The 16192-nt window shown below is 30.4% G+C and overlaps 1 protein-coding gene across 2 annotated transcripts in view; it reads left to right on the top strand.

The window, feature by feature from the left end:
- LOC142330119 (uncharacterized) overlaps positions 1-16192 on the top strand; it is an 87381-nt gene that overhangs the window by 17233 nt on the left and 53956 nt on the right. For both annotated transcript variants that reach the window (XM_075375203.1, XM_075375202.1), the window contains exons 6-8: positions 2690-2884; positions 8085-8173; positions 13014-13214. In XM_075375203.1, the coding sequence (XP_075231318.1) occupies positions 2690-2884; positions 8085-8173; positions 13014-13214 (485 nt within the window). The remainder of the gene's footprint in view (positions 1-2689; positions 2885-8084; positions 8174-13013; positions 13215-16192) is intronic.

Raw genomic sequence — 16192 nt, 5'->3', positions numbered from 1 at the left:
ATATAAAACAACTTGCATCAATAATATTTGGCATGACATCCACATTAAAGCAAAACAAAAATTAATAAAAAAATAAATAATAAATAACAGATAAACAAACCTATACTTTTTTAAGTGCATTAAAAAGATTAGTACATTAAAAGAGAGAGAGAGAGAGATATGCAAACGGTATTTTCAACAAAAAATGTGTGCATGGGAATAATAAAAAATTGTAAATTAGATGTTCCTACCTGTACTAATAGTACTTTACAGATCTTTAGTATATTTCTTCAGGTCAAAGAAACTGAGTCATTTTTGTTTTATCTTTTGCCAAAAAGATAGGAATATGAATTACAGTTTTGTTATTAGCATTCGTTTTAATTTATCCTGAAAAAAAATTCTCTCTTATTCTGATCTTTGTAAGTGAATTAACTGGCCTTCTGTATTATTAATTATTCCTTCAGATTTTATGTTAGGTGAGTTGATTATCATATCATTCATAAATTCATAACCGTATTCTGTAACACAGAGTTCACTTTTTGTGTTGTGTGTTTTCACTTACTTTCATTTTACTGAAAACTTATTTATTTAAGTAAAATTAAAAACTTCACCTATAGTATACAATTATTTATTTTAAAATAGTCACTATAATTACTTAACTTCCTGTAATAAAAGAAATAATAAATAATAATGACATACTCCACTTTACAAGTTGATGGGTCTGAATGTAGTATCATTTTTGAGATGAAGAATCAGTTTTTTATTACCTATTGAAGCTGTTTTTCATTTAGTTCCTCTGTCAATATAAATTATAGGGTCAAAATGAAGAAGTATACGGGTATGCAAAATCCAATTAATAAAATGTTAACCCTAATTATTTACTGTCATATGAAAACCTGCTGAATTTAGATTAAAGTAATTAATCATTTACAATAAAGACAAGAGCAATGAAAATTCAATTTAAACAGCTCTTGTTACATAAAATTGCATTAAAATATATTTATAATATATATAAAAAAAGTTAGCATAATGTTTCAAGAATATATAACTTAATAATATATATATATATATATATATATATATATTATTAATTCATGAACATTTTTCAATTTTTTCTGAATTTAACGCTAACTTACTGCATTTTAACTTATTGTTACTTCACATGACAGCTTATCGTCAATTGACCCCCAGCATGTAATTATCCTACATTTATGTATGAAACAAGTTTAATTTCATAAAACAAAACATAATAATCCATTCCTTAAAATTTGAAGTGAAATATTTTATTTCTTGTTTCATAACAGTAGCACCTTATATCTATTGCATGTTATCCTACTTGATGAATGATTGAAAATACTCTTTTGTACCCAATCCCGAATCAGTTTTAATCAGCCCATTAAAAATATGGGTGTATCATTCATTTTTTTCCATTTTATTTCACAAGATAACCATTTATTAAGGCACAAGTGTATTGTAAGGTAATTATTGCTTACTATGAGTGTTTATAAGTCTTCATGTAATCTAATTACATTTTTATCTTGGCATTAAAAGAAAGTTATGAGCATGAAAAAGTGTTTTAAAATATTACGAATGAATAATAAAGAAGAATATAATGTGACATGACAAATAACATTTGATATAACAGCTGTGGACACTTCCTGCTGCAGCATGCAGTGGACAACGAGACGTTGGCTTACCTGACTCTGGTCGATTGCTTAAGGAATTATAAGTACATAACTATTAACCTCTTAAACATTTTTATATATATAAAAAAAACCACGTAAATAAATTTTTTTTATTGTTCTAGTAAGCAGTATTAAAGAAAGTGTGTAATATAGAAAAGAGAACTATTGAGAGAAGAATTAGAGAAAATTATTCCATTTATATGAATCATAATAATAATTATTATTAGTACTTTGACACCCACCCAATCCATTATTTCAAAATCCTTAAACGAGTTCGAGAATAAGAATCTGCTTTTTCTTTTGCTCTCAATATATTTTCATCTGTAGAGATCTGGCTGCCCTTATTTCTTCTGTGTAATTATTTTGTACATTTCTCTTGTTTAAGGGGAGTCTGATGGATTTTTCCTTTAGGATTCTCTTGTCTTCTCTTCCAAGAATCATTTCTTCCGCGATCTTAAGTTCTAGACCTTCGATCTCCTTAAACCAATTCTAACTGTTCTTCAGTTTCTAATTGTTGATTTTATTGAAGATTTGCTTTATCAGTCTTGTCTCTGGCATCCGTAATATGTGTTCATAATATGTTAGTCTTTGTTTTCTTACGGTATCGATGATTGATAATGACATGGTTTAGAGAATCTTGTTCTCTACATTTTCATGGAATGGAGTTTATTGTTTAGAATGGTTCTGAGGACTCTTCTATCAATTATTTGGAGTTTGTCAGTATAATTTTAATTTGGAGTATATGTATAATTATTATATTTATATATATATATATATATATATACACACTAAAGTGTACACATCCTGTGGAGCAAATCCATTTACTGGTCGCATCAGATTTTGTAAGTTTTTTATTGGACATTATGTAATCACTGATATCAGTTTTGTAAATTCAAATAACATTTAAACAGTTTAAAAGCAATGATTAATGCTTTAGATTTAAAAATAATAAAATTGTAACTTACAATGTATAGAAACAAATAATTTATTGGCAGTATTTATTACATATTTATTGTCTGTTTCAGGATACAATAGTGTTGAACAACTACAAATGTTGTATGAAGTAAGGTTAAAAGAAATACAATCTCTGAAGGAAGAGCTAGATAAGGAACGTAAAAATTCTGCACTACTAAAGGATGATTTAACACACAAAATGATGATAGCCGAAGCTGATAAAGAGGGAGCTGTTTTGTCTTACAAGCAAACAAATGAATTACTTGGTAATTTTAATAAATATTAAAATTATATTAATATTATATTACTTTAACTTTCTGGAAATTCAAATAATTTATCAATATATTGATCACTGCGCTAAGTAAACTCAAAAAAAAAACTACAACTTAACCACCAAACACAGTAACAGAAAAACCTAAAAAAAAAACTAATACCAACAGTCAACTTTTGCGGGATCTCACATCATCAATTGGTACATAATTCTATAATTACATCAGCAAATAAAAATAAAAAAACAAATAAAAACTTAAAAATTTTGAAAACATAAACTCTAACTACAAAATTTGTAACAGCTTCACTACCGTATTAGAATGATGTAAATTTAAAATGTTACACAACTCGTTCGTAAACAGTGTTATCAACTGCTACAACTTGCTGTTTTTAATTAAATCATCATCTTCAAACACGATCTGTAGGTTAATTAATCATTTCATATTTTTATTTAAATTTATAAATATAATATTTTTCAAGTATATTAATTTTTTTATTGTTGTTACACATTTCCAAAATTTCGAAATTATTTTTATATCAGCAATACTACATTTACAAATGGTCAGCCACATTAGACACACCTCTCTTTCTGTTTCTATAAGTATTGTAATGTTCCATAAATCTCTTTTTTTAAATCTGTTAGTTTTACCAATATAAATTTAATACATTTAATTTTATATATTACCTTTAAATTCTCTTCGTCATTTTTATTATTGTTATTATTCCTTAAATATTTTGGTTTTTGAGTCACTTTTTACATTTATTTTTATCATAAACATTAGTAATTTTTTATATTATTTTGTTTGTGTAGTTAGTTGTATTCTAAGAAAAAAACTATTAATAATGCTGTGTTATTTTCTTGTTGCAATTTTTTAAAACCATTATGGTACTTTATTCTCTGCTTTTTATATACCTTTTTGTAATTTTACCATTGAAACCATTATTCTGCTGTTATAACCATTGCTGTTATTACCATTATGCTGCATTAAACTGCTATTTGGTTTATTACATATTTTTTTTCTTGAGTTTATTTTCATTATTCCTTGTTTAATGTATAGCTATACAAATTAGGTTTTTTTTATATACCAATTTTTTGTGACCATGGGGAATTTACATGTATTGTAATGTTATTCGTTGTGGGTTTTCTATAAACTAATCTTTTTATAACATTGTTTATGTTTATTTCAATCTCCATATAAAAAAAATGTATTTTTTTGTTCTTTTCCATTTTGCATGTAAATTTTAAATTATCATTATAATTGAGTTTATTTAAAATGATCAAATATTTATTATTTATAACTGGATTATATATGACCAAAATATTATCTACATATCTTATCCATTATAGCTGTTGGTGTGTACTCAGTACACCATGAACCAATATACCATTTTGACACAATATTTTCAATATATTGTGTAAAATTCTCTGACATAATTGCAGAAATAGGTGAACCGATAGATAAACCTTTTGTTTGTAAATAACATTTTTTCTCATATTCAAAATAATTTTGGAAACAAATATTCCTTACAATGGTGATCAACTCATTTGTGTACTCTGTGGTTTCCTTTAAATTATTTTTTATTATTCCTTTTGTTTTATCAGCTGGTATATCAGGGTATGTGTTTGTGATATCATAACTTACCATTTTAGTGGTGGAGTTAGCTTTAATTTAATTTAACTTATTTATGACCTCGTAACCATTTTTAACATAATGTTTGTTTATATTCAAGATTCATTTTTATTCTAAGAATTTTACCTGTGTAAAATATACAGGTGCTGTTTTAAAATTTATTAATGGTCTTAAAAGATTATTTATTTTATGTAACTTCGGTAATCCAGTAAGTGTTGGGGGTGATGGTACATATGGATACAATCTTGAGTGATAACTTAATATATTATCATAATTAAATATTGGTTTATATTTAAATATTAAATTCTAATAATTTTTAGATATTTTAATAAGGAATAATAATAATGGTGAAGAGGATTTAAGGGAATATATAAAATTAAATGTAATGAATGTATTAAAATATAAACTGGTAAAGCTAACACATTAAAAAAAAAGGATTTATAGAACATTACAATGTTTACAGGAACAGAAAGAGATGTGTGTCTAATGTGGCCAACCACTTGTTGCAACATAAACATACTATTACTGATAATAAAGATCTGATGTGGACATTACATGACTTCCTTGTACACCTATTAAATTACATAAACACTTTTTTAAATGAAAAGTACATAAAATTTTATGATTATTTCATTAGTAACTTCTGATATTTTTTCGCATTTCTTTTTTATTGTTGAATTATTATATATCGTAAAACTTTTTTACAATCATAGGTTAATAGTTATTAGTAAATCAATATATTTAAATTTAAAAAAAGGAGATGAAGTCTGATTTGAACCGGTGCCTTTCCCTTGTAAAATCCAAATATTTCATTAATTAAAATTTTATTTGGCTATAACTCTGTAACCAATGAAAATAAGTACCCCTTATGATATATTGTTGTAAAGCTCTCAATCAGGGCTTATTACTACAGCTAAGAAAAAGTCCAAAATCTAAATTTTTTTAATTTTGGGCTTTTTTTGACATTTGGTTCAGTCGATTGCAGTCAAAAGGGGAGGTGCACAATTAGAATTGAATAGATGTTACAACAGTCGTAAATCCTAAATTTTAATATCCTACGGCTAATTGTTTTTGAGTTATGCGAGATACATATGTATATACAGACGTCATGCCGAAACTAGTCAAAATGAATTCAGTGATAGTCAAAATTGATATTTCTGTTGAAATCTGAAAACCAAAATTTTTTGTTATCACAAAACTTCTCCTACCTCATATAAGGAAGTAAAAATAATTTAGAAATTTTGGAAATTTGTAACAACAATAAAAAATGAATATACCCGAAAAATATTATATTTATAAATTTAAACAAAAATATAAAATGATCTAGCAACAGATCATGTTTGAAGATGATGTTAAGACCATAGTGAGTTGTAGCAGTTGGCAGCACTGCTTACAAACATAGTTGTGTGATATTTTAAATTTACATCATTCTAGTATGGCAGTGAAGTGTGTTGTTACAAATTTTGTTGTTGTTAGGCTTTATGTTTTCTAAATTTTTAAGTTTTTATTTGCAAATGTAATTACAGAATTATGTACCGACTGATGATGTGGGATCCTGTGAAAGTAGGCTATTGCAATAGTTTTTTTTTAGGTTTTTCTTTTACTGTGTTTGTGGTTAATTTGTAGTTTTTTGAAACATATTTTAATACTGACCTTATTTTCACACAGACCTTATGTTACATTTATATAGAATCGTTTTATAATTCTTGATGAAACATCAAATCCTTCAATTTTGATTTTGATATGTTTCTAAATTAAGAACCTGATTATAATAACCACCAGATTATATCAGAAATTTCATAGGAGGGAAAATATTGATTCTCTTACTCAAGGTAAGTTAATGTGCCCCTTTATACATAACTTTTTATATTATATTACTTTAAATATTTTTAAAATCTGTCATTTTATACTAATTTTCTACCTTAGATTTTAATTTAATAAATATTTTGTATAAAATTTAGTGGAATAAAAGTATTTTTTGTAAATTTTATATGTATATGATTTTAATAATATATTGATCCAATCTTGGTATGTCAAACTGAATAGGAAAAGGACTTAACCTTTGCCTGATAACACAACATGTTTTTGGTGCTGCTTAAATAGCATGAAATGTTATTTTAGGATAATTGAGTTTCAGACCAATAACTATGTTCACATATACTATAGTTTTATTTATTTATGCATAAATTACTGCAATTTAAAAGTTATAGTATTTTTTAGTTTGTGTTAACTCTAATACGAGGGTAAGTTAATTATTATCCGCAATGTAGTTATAAATTTTATTGCAATACAAATAGGAAACTTACATGTACATCATTTTTCAACATAGTCCCCTCGCATTTCAATGCACTTGGTCCATTGTTACACAATCTTCCTGATGCCGTCATTAAAGAGGGTTTTCAGTTGAGCTGCGAGCCAAGAATGCACCACTTCTTTCACAGTTTCGTTCGAGATAAATCGACTGTCCCTTAATGCCTCTTTGAGTGGACCAAACAAGTGGTAGTCAGAAGGAGCAAGATAAGGACTATACCGAGGATGAGCCAGTACTTCAAAGTTGAGTTTCTGGAGCGTTTCAGCAGTGTGGGCAGCAGTATGAGGACGGGCATTGTCGTGCAACAACACAATACCTTTCGACAGCAGTCCTCGGCGTTTGCTTTGAATTACAGGCTTCAACTTGGCAGTAAGCATCTCATTGTAATGCGCAATGTTTATTATCATGCCTCTTTCCTCATAATGTTCCAGTACTGGGCCTTGTGAGTCCCAAAAAACCGTAAGCATCAGTTTTCATGCGGACGGTTGGATCATGAACTTTTTTTTTCAGGGCAAATTTGGATGTTTCCATTCCATACTCTGCCGTTTACTCTCCAGCTCATAATGATGGATCCATGTTTCGTCACCAGTGATGATTCTGTCCAAGAAGATGTCTCGTTTGTTACCATAGCAATCCAAATGTTTTTGGCATCCAAGTGCGTTTGTTTATGCAACTGCATGAGTTGTTTTGGGACCCATCTTGCACAGACTTTATGAAACCCAATTCTGTTGTGGATGATTTCGTAAGCAGAACCGTGACTAATTTGCAGACAATGTGCCTTTTCATCCATAGTTACTCGTCTGTCTAAGGAAACCATGTCACGTGCACACTCAGTATTTTCCTCATTTGTGGTGGTAAACAGTCGTCGGGCTCCTTCGTCATGCGTAATACTTGTGTGACCATTTTTGAATTTTTGAATCCGTTTGTAGACACTCCGTTGCAGCAACACACTGTTCCCGTACTGTACTGAAAGTCTTCAATGAATTTCAGCCCCTGATACACCTTCCGACCACAAAAACCAGATCACTGAACATTGCTCTTCTTTGGTGCAAACAGAACGCAGAGCAGCCATAATTAACAGCAGGGCAGCAATAATGGAACTAACTAGCAACATCAAACCTGCACAGGCATAACAACAATTAAACCACGCATGCGTCATATACGCAACACGACAGTACTCCCAATAAACAAAAATATAACTAAATTGCGTAAAATATATGACTTACCCTCATAAGTTTTTAATTATGGTTACAGCTTGGAGTAAAAATAAATCATCAGATTTGGAACGTGAAGTTACAACATTGAAACAAAATATTGTTAATTTAGAAAAAACTAGATCTGAGGTAGGTTAGTACAAGAACTTTTCATTAATATACGTTTTAAGAATTTTTTATTCAAGCTTTGTAATAATTTACCTATTTTTTAATTTGTGTACCAAATGTAATTATCTATGATCTAATAATAATCAATTTTAACAAGTAATCATGCTAACTTTAGAAAAACTGTAAAAAAACACAATAATAATTATTTTTCTATTTTGTAATTAAATTTTACATTTGAGTCAGTTCCAAATTAAAAACACACAATTCCAACTTCAAAATGTCAAAATTTTATATTTCAACATTTAAATTTATTCAAGAAGATGAAAAAATAATTTTACTGAGTTTTTTATTTGGTTGAATATTTTAAGTTAATTTTATTTAAAATTTGTAGAATAATTTTGATTTAAAAATAAGTTGTTGATAAAGCAAAAAACGCCCTAATGCAAGGTGAGAGACTTGTTTATTTTTCACTTTTCACTTAAAAAGTATCTTCTACATAAATTAACTGGAACAGGTATTATAAAACACCAGGGAATTTTTCTTACATATTAAAGAAAAATTCATGTGTCATACTAAAATATATATATATATTTTTTTTTTCATGAAGGTAGTTAGAAGTGTACAAATTATATAAAAAGTAGGTTTTATTTGTAATGAATGGCTCCCTTTTTATAATTTTCTTCTTTTTTTAATGCATTTTTTCTTAGTTGTCACAAACCATATTCCAAGCACACTTTGTTATACTTATTACGTATTTTGATATGTTATCATATGCTGCTGACTTAATCCAGTAATCGTAACTAAAATGAACTTGGCTAGATACAGGATTATGAAGAAAGGTTTTGCATATAGTCCTTCATAACAAACAAATCCTAATTAGAAATAGATATTTTGATATGTTATTCTGCTCCATCATTCTGTGAATCAGCTCTTTTTTATTTACTTCAACTGTTACTTACTCACATACATGTCTTTACATAATTTTATAATACTATTTGTTTATAAAGTTTATTTTTTATATTTAAATGCTTTTTATAAATTTTTAATTAGTTTTGTTATATTTTTCATTATTTTGTCATGTAACATTTCATTCAGATAGTAATCAAAGAGGCATGTGTATGACATGTTCTATAAATATTTTTCTTTTTTATTATATAATTACGTTGTACATGCAATATTAAGTGAAAAAAAAAAAGATTTGTAAACCTTACTCTTTTTATACAAATTCTATGGTCATTTTTTAAATAACATCAACTAATAGGGAATAAAAATTATGAAATTAAAGAACATGTTAAAGCGTTAATTGAAGGCCTTTGTGGTGGAAGGGTAGCATCTATCTACCTTTCATTCAAAAGGCTCCCAAAATTTTGAGTCTCAGTCAGGCATGGCATTTTTCATATACTACAGAATTTTTATTTCATTTCCGGATACAAGAAAAAAAATCTTCATTCATCATTCGAATGCTGAAGAACATTACTTGTTTTGAATTGATTAGAAACTTAGGTGAAATTAAAATTATATTTGATTCATTCTTTGTTCATTTATGCAGAGTTTGTGCCTTTTTCAATAGTGATAATTCTATATTTCAGTTAATTTCTTTTTTTATGTTTTGTTTCATTATGTAATTCAGGTATTACAATGTAGTTTTGTATTTTTATATAACATATTCATATGTAGAGAATGAATAACTGAGTTCTCTTGATCAATATGATTCTGTCAATATGATAAAAAAAGTAACAGATTAAAGAAACAATTAAGGTAAAAAATGGAAAATATTTAAGATAGTATTCTTAGAATTGCCTAATTTAATTAAAGTAAGTATACCCATTCCTAAGAAATATTTTTTTTTTTTGAAAATCACAAAATGGCTTCCAGAAGGAAAACAAAACAAAATAGGACTTATGTCAATGTGAACATTTTTGCTCATTTTGGTGTCCTGAATCAGTTCCTGAAATTTGGTGAATACATCCTGTAACACTATATATATATTTTTAAACTTCGACCTCTTAGGGCCAGGAATGTGCCCCAAGGGAGACAGAGGTAGTTATTCACCACTGGACATCTTCCACCAACTTGAAGCAGATGATCTTAACCAGCATTGTGGACACTATGTGCCATGACCGTTCAGTCTGAAGCACAGTCCCAATGATATTCTCTGGGGTAAGCACTTCGAATTCTGCCCTGCATGCTTCCCTATGATGCAGGAACTGATCGCACACAAAGCACCATGTGTTTCACTGTATCTTCCTCCCAGCAGTAATCACAATCCACAGAGGGTCTCAGCGTCTGCACACACAAGTATGCCATGAAACATCCATGACCTGTAAGGAACTGGGTCAACTCATACCCTAGCCCCCGTGTTTTTGGCTCTGCCATCTCTGGAGGATCAGGTCCATCTGTCTTTCATCAATTGATCCCATCTCTCCTGCCATCTGCGGACAAGCGATGCCTTCATATCCGCCTTACCCACTCCCTGTACATCTCCTCCCTCCTCCAAACAAGAAGATCCAGGAGCACAGACACTGTGCTAGCGGCACCGCTTGAGATGGTCCTGTATCCACAGCATTTCTGAAAGGAGACAGCTATGTGCAACTTGCTAGGAATTAAAAGGGCTCTACCCCTCTGCAGCGAGATGGACCAGACTGGGGCTTCATAAAGTATTTTTGAGAGCACTACCTGAGGATGAGACCCTCTGTTTCAATGTGCAAGGATCCCCAATGTTGGTCGTAATCCAACCAGTTACAGTAGCTGTTTTTTCGTCTTTTACCTACACTTCTACGTGTCTCTGAAACGTGGTGTTCTTATCTATCCAAACCCCAAGGTATTTCACTGCGGGGGTAGGGTGGACTACCGTGGTACCGACCCTAATTGAAATCAGGGTCAGCTTACACCTACCTGACAATACCACCACTTGGGTCTTCTCCAGTGAAAACTAGAGCTTGATCTCCTGCAGACGCAAAACAGTAATGTTAATCGCCCCATTCTTATTGTCCATCACCACCCATTCTGACTTTGCCGTCAACACAAGTGCCAAGTTATCAGCAACCCAGTAAGGGCTGCCTTAACGGGAACCACAACAGATAGGACTTCGTCATACACAGTATACCACAGTGTTGGCTCCTAACACCGAACCCTGTGGAATGCCATACTCATCCTGATTCGTACCTCTCCCTCAGTGGAAATATCCATTGGTGATCTTTTGATCTTTCAGAGAAGTTACTTTGGATTATCATCCTTAACTATGGACTCTGTGCCTGTAATATCGTTCCCCACCCTTCATTGTTAAATGTTTTTTTACATCAAACAAGATCACCAACAGAATCAAACGCATATACCTTCAGCCTAATCTGGTCTCCCAGATGTTGGTTGTGACTCCAGATATGGCATCTACAGTTGACCTGCCCTTACAGAAGCCAAATTATAGGTTGCTAGCTAAGACTGCCAGTTGCCTCCAGTTCTTGGTTGAGCCTGTAACCAACACCCTCTTAAAAAACTTACTCAGGTAACTGAGCAAGCAGATCTTGCTAAAACATTATGTTGACACTATCTGTTTATTTAACAATATAGGAGGCTGGAATGTCCTATTACCATTCCAGTCTCCTGAAAGATAATTACCTGTCAAATAGGGAAAATAGTAGAATGATCTACTCCAAAAATATGAAGTAATATGTACAAAAATATTAAATGTTAAGGGAATGCACTTTTTCTGTCTGGGGACATATAACAAGGGGTAAGAAATGTCAAAATATTGTGAAAGTGTAGTAAGGATCTCTTGGAGAGACTAGAATCTTTGTATAGAAACTAGGCTATGACAAGGTAGATTGTACTTTTGCATATTTATCGTTAGAGACCCAAATAGAAGTGAAGAGCAAAATAGAATGCCAGGAACCAAAAGAAAGCATGATTATTCATCGAGGGCATTACTCTTTTGGGAGAAAAGAATGTTGTTCTAAATCGAATAACTGTATGGATGGAAAAATATGAAATTAGGAGATTAAGGTAAACTTAGAGAACACAAAGATGGTGACAGTTAGTAATAAAGTAGATGAAGCAGTTTATAAATACAAGAAATGCACATTCTTGTGAAAGTGCATTAGTGAAATTTTAGTTTTTTAAGGTGTGAAATATTTAAGAATAAGATCAATCAGGAAAAAAGTCATAGTTTTTCAAAACGTTGGAAAATTAGTGCCAGTGAATATAAAGATCAAATCCATTAATTGCTGCTATATTTCTATTCTTGCATGGATCAGAATCATGTGCAATTTCTAGAAGAGAAAGTAGAGGAAACTTAGATAAAGTTTTTAAGAAGCATGGTAGGAAAGATGTAAAGGGATTGATTAAGAAAAGGCATATTGAAAAATACTTGAGAGAATTGTTAGGTAAGGTTGTTTGTAATTTAAATATTTGACTTTATCTTCCAATAAAATTGCAAACTTTTTTTAAATTTAATTAAGGAAATCTTTTTGTTGTAAACATGAAAAAAAAAAATGGAATTCTTAAAGCAAAGTCGATTCATTTGAAATAAATAAACTAACAGTTTAAAACAAAACCTAAATTATTTAAAAAATTAAAGTGTTATCGTTACTCTTTCTCTTTATCCATTTGTTACGGGTCGTCAGACTATAGATCATGAACTGCAATTGACACTTTTTGTATTATTCTTCCTTGAAAACATACAACTCCTCTGTTCACTTTCTTAGATCTTTCTTCATACAGCCTTATACATTTTTTTCTTTGTCTTCCTCAAAATTCTTTTCCTATCATAATTAAACTAAGACTTTTTTTGCTACTCTTCCATATTCACTTTTTTGTTTTAAATAATGTTTAATAATGTGATTTTTTACTGCTTTCTTTATTCTAGAATATAAAAGAGCTAGAAGCAGCTAGAGGTATGATAACAGATTTACAGCAACGATTGGCATTTTTAGAAAGGTCTGATGGTACAAAGCAAACTGAAAGGCAGTTGGAAAATACTATTAAATCATTACAAAGTAAACATCTACAAGAAGTTACTACTTTAAATCACCAGTTAGAAAATTACAATTCTAAATTAAAACAAAAGGTGTGCATTTTACATTTCAATAATAGTACAGTAGAAATATTAGTAGAAGTAGTAATTTATTTATTCATTCATAGAACATTAACAGCAGGCAGGCCCAATAATAGTTGTTGTAATGCATGATAAAGAATAATACTAATAATAATTAAACATATTGTGTTATCCCCTTTCTCTTAAATAATTAAGTGTACTTCTTCTTAATACCAAGATGGCAAGAGCACAACTTTATGAATATCTTATCTGTCTATAACCACCTTGAAGTTTTTATATTACAATGAACTGACTGACTGCTAGGTTATAATGTATGAGGGTAAGTCAATTATTATCCGCAATGTAGTTATAAACTTTATTGCAATACAAATAGGAAACTTACATGTACATCATTTTTCAACATAGTCCCCTCACATTTCAACGCACTTGGTCCATCGTTGCACAAGCTTCCTGATGCCCTCATTAAAGAAGGTTTTCTGTTGAGCTGCGAACAAGGAATGCACTGCTTCTTTCACTGCTTAATGCCTCTTTGAGTGGACCAAACAAGTGGTAGTCAGAAGGGGCAAGATCAGGACTATACGGAGGATGAGCCGGTACTTCAAAGTTGAGTTTCTGGAGCGTTTCAGCAGTGTGGCTAGTAGTATGTGGAAGAGCATTGTCGTGCAACAACACAAAACCTTTCAACAGCAGTCCTTGGTGTTTCCTTCGAATAGCATGCTTCAGCTAGGCAGTAAGTATCTCACTGTATGCAACCGTGAGTTGTTTTGGGACCCATCTTGCACAGACTTTATGGAACCCATGTCTGTTTTGGATGATTTTTTAGGCAGAACCATGACTAATTTGCAGACAACGTGCCACTTCGTCAATAATTACTCGTCTGTCTAAAAAAACCATGACACATGCATGCTCAATATTTTCCTCATTTGTGGCAGTAAATAGTCATCCAGCTCCTTCGTCATGCATAACACTTGTGCGACCATTTTTGAATTTTTCAATCCATTCGTAGACACTCCGTTGTGGCAACACACTATTCCCGTACTGTACCGAAAGTCTTCGATGAATTTTGGCCCCTGATACACCTTCTGACGACAAAAACGGATCACTGAACGTTGCTATTCTTTGGTCCAAACAGAAAGTGAAGCAGCCATGGTTAACGACAGGGTAGCGATAATGGAACTAACCTAGTAGCATCAAACCTGCACAGACATAACAACAATTAAACCACACATGCGTCATCTATGCAACACGGCAGTACTACCAACATAAACAAAAATATAACTAAATTTCAGATAATAAAATTGACTTACCCTCGTAGTTTATACATAATAGAAATTTGCAGGTTATAATCATTCTGTCATACTGGGTTTTTTTTCTGTTTGAACTCTGTAATCAGAATGAACAGTTTAAATATTTTTCTTTACTTTATTACTTAACCCAAATTTTTTTTTACTTTAAGATTTCAATTGTATAGTTAATCTATATATATAGAATTAATTGCCCTTGTCGAAGAAATGCAATTCCACAAATAGTTATTGATGTATCTAAATTATATTCAATACTTTTATTACAACCAATCTCTAATTAGGATATTTATATAATGCAAGTGATGCTAAAAATGTTTTTGATAGTGCAATACTGTTTCTGTTACTAAAATAGTTTATTATACATACTTTCAGTTACATGCTGAATATATTATTCAGAAAATAGTAGGAAATACTTTAGTAATATTTTGTTTAGCTTGTTTAACAAAATTTATTTTTTTCTTGTCTTTCAAAATCTACACCTTTAGGTTCATGTACACATGTATTATTTATTGTCACAACCACTAAATACAATTCACCATTTTAAATAGTTAACTGCAATGTAGTAAATAAATTTTTAATTTATTTTAAAAAACACTGACCTCCTTCAATTCACTAGGTTTATAAAACTCTGTGTGCGTGCATGCACATAGATTACAAACTATCATTTGTTTATGTGTTCACCTTGATATGTAAGATATCAACAAAATGATTTTAAATATATTCTGAATAAATATACAACTTCTAAAACCAAAAACTTGAATAGAGTTGGGTTTTAGTTAAAATGTTTTTATTATAAAAAAATTGAAATTAAACATTTTAATAATCAATAGAAGAATGAAAATTTAAGTAACCTTTTATTAAAAAAAAACAATAACTTATAAAGTTTTCTATAAACCTTTTTACTAAATCGTAAACCTCCTTACTTTAAATTTTAATTGTAAGATGAAAATAAGTGTTAATGAAAATTTTCTACACATTGGCAATATTACTGAGAAGAGTTTTTTTTACATTGATTGCACAGGAAAGGGTTATATGGCTGAAGAGTGTTGCAACTGAAATTTTCTTTCAAAATGCCTTTTTTAAAGAAAGAATCATCTAGCTGTTAAAACATTGTTTAGACACCTATTAATTAAAAAAAAAAATCAAGATCAATGTACACTATATAATGGCACCGCTATGAAATAATAATGTAATTAAAGTGAATTCTATATTCATATTTTTGTACTTTACTATGATGAGTCATGCTTGTTATTTGATGAACACAAATATGTTGTTACTGTTTTATTAGCACGATTTTCCATTTTCATTTTGTTATTTAAAACTAGTAAAGTAATAACTTAAAATTAAAAAAATATATATATATATAAATATATTACCAAATGGGTTTGGCGGCATGTGGCACTTTAAAATCTTGTGGTAGCTATGTAAAGAACTGTTCGAGGTTTTTGAAGTGATGGCCCAGAAAAGGACCATTTGTGCATTTTGTGAGGTAGCCCTGAGAAGTGCTGTTGGGTCCGAAAGCTGGTCTCCGGCTATGTTGGCTCAGCTGTAGTCAGGGAGTTGCGGCTCATCCATTGGAATCCGACCGAGCTTTCCATCAGCGGCAGTTAGGTCTCTCCACTACAGTCTGACAGTGGTGGCTCTAAGAGCCCTGCAGTGTCGGGTTGGTGTTGGTCATCTTCTGCC

Source organism: Lycorma delicatula, chromosome 9 (assembly GCF_047948215.1).
Source record: "Lycorma delicatula isolate Av1 chromosome 9, ASM4794821v1, whole genome shotgun sequence".
Taxonomy (NCBI): domain Eukaryota; kingdom Metazoa; phylum Arthropoda; class Insecta; order Hemiptera; family Fulgoridae; genus Lycorma; species Lycorma delicatula.
The sequence above is the reverse complement of the archived record's forward strand: the minus strand, read 5'-3'. Positions and strand labels throughout refer to the sequence as shown.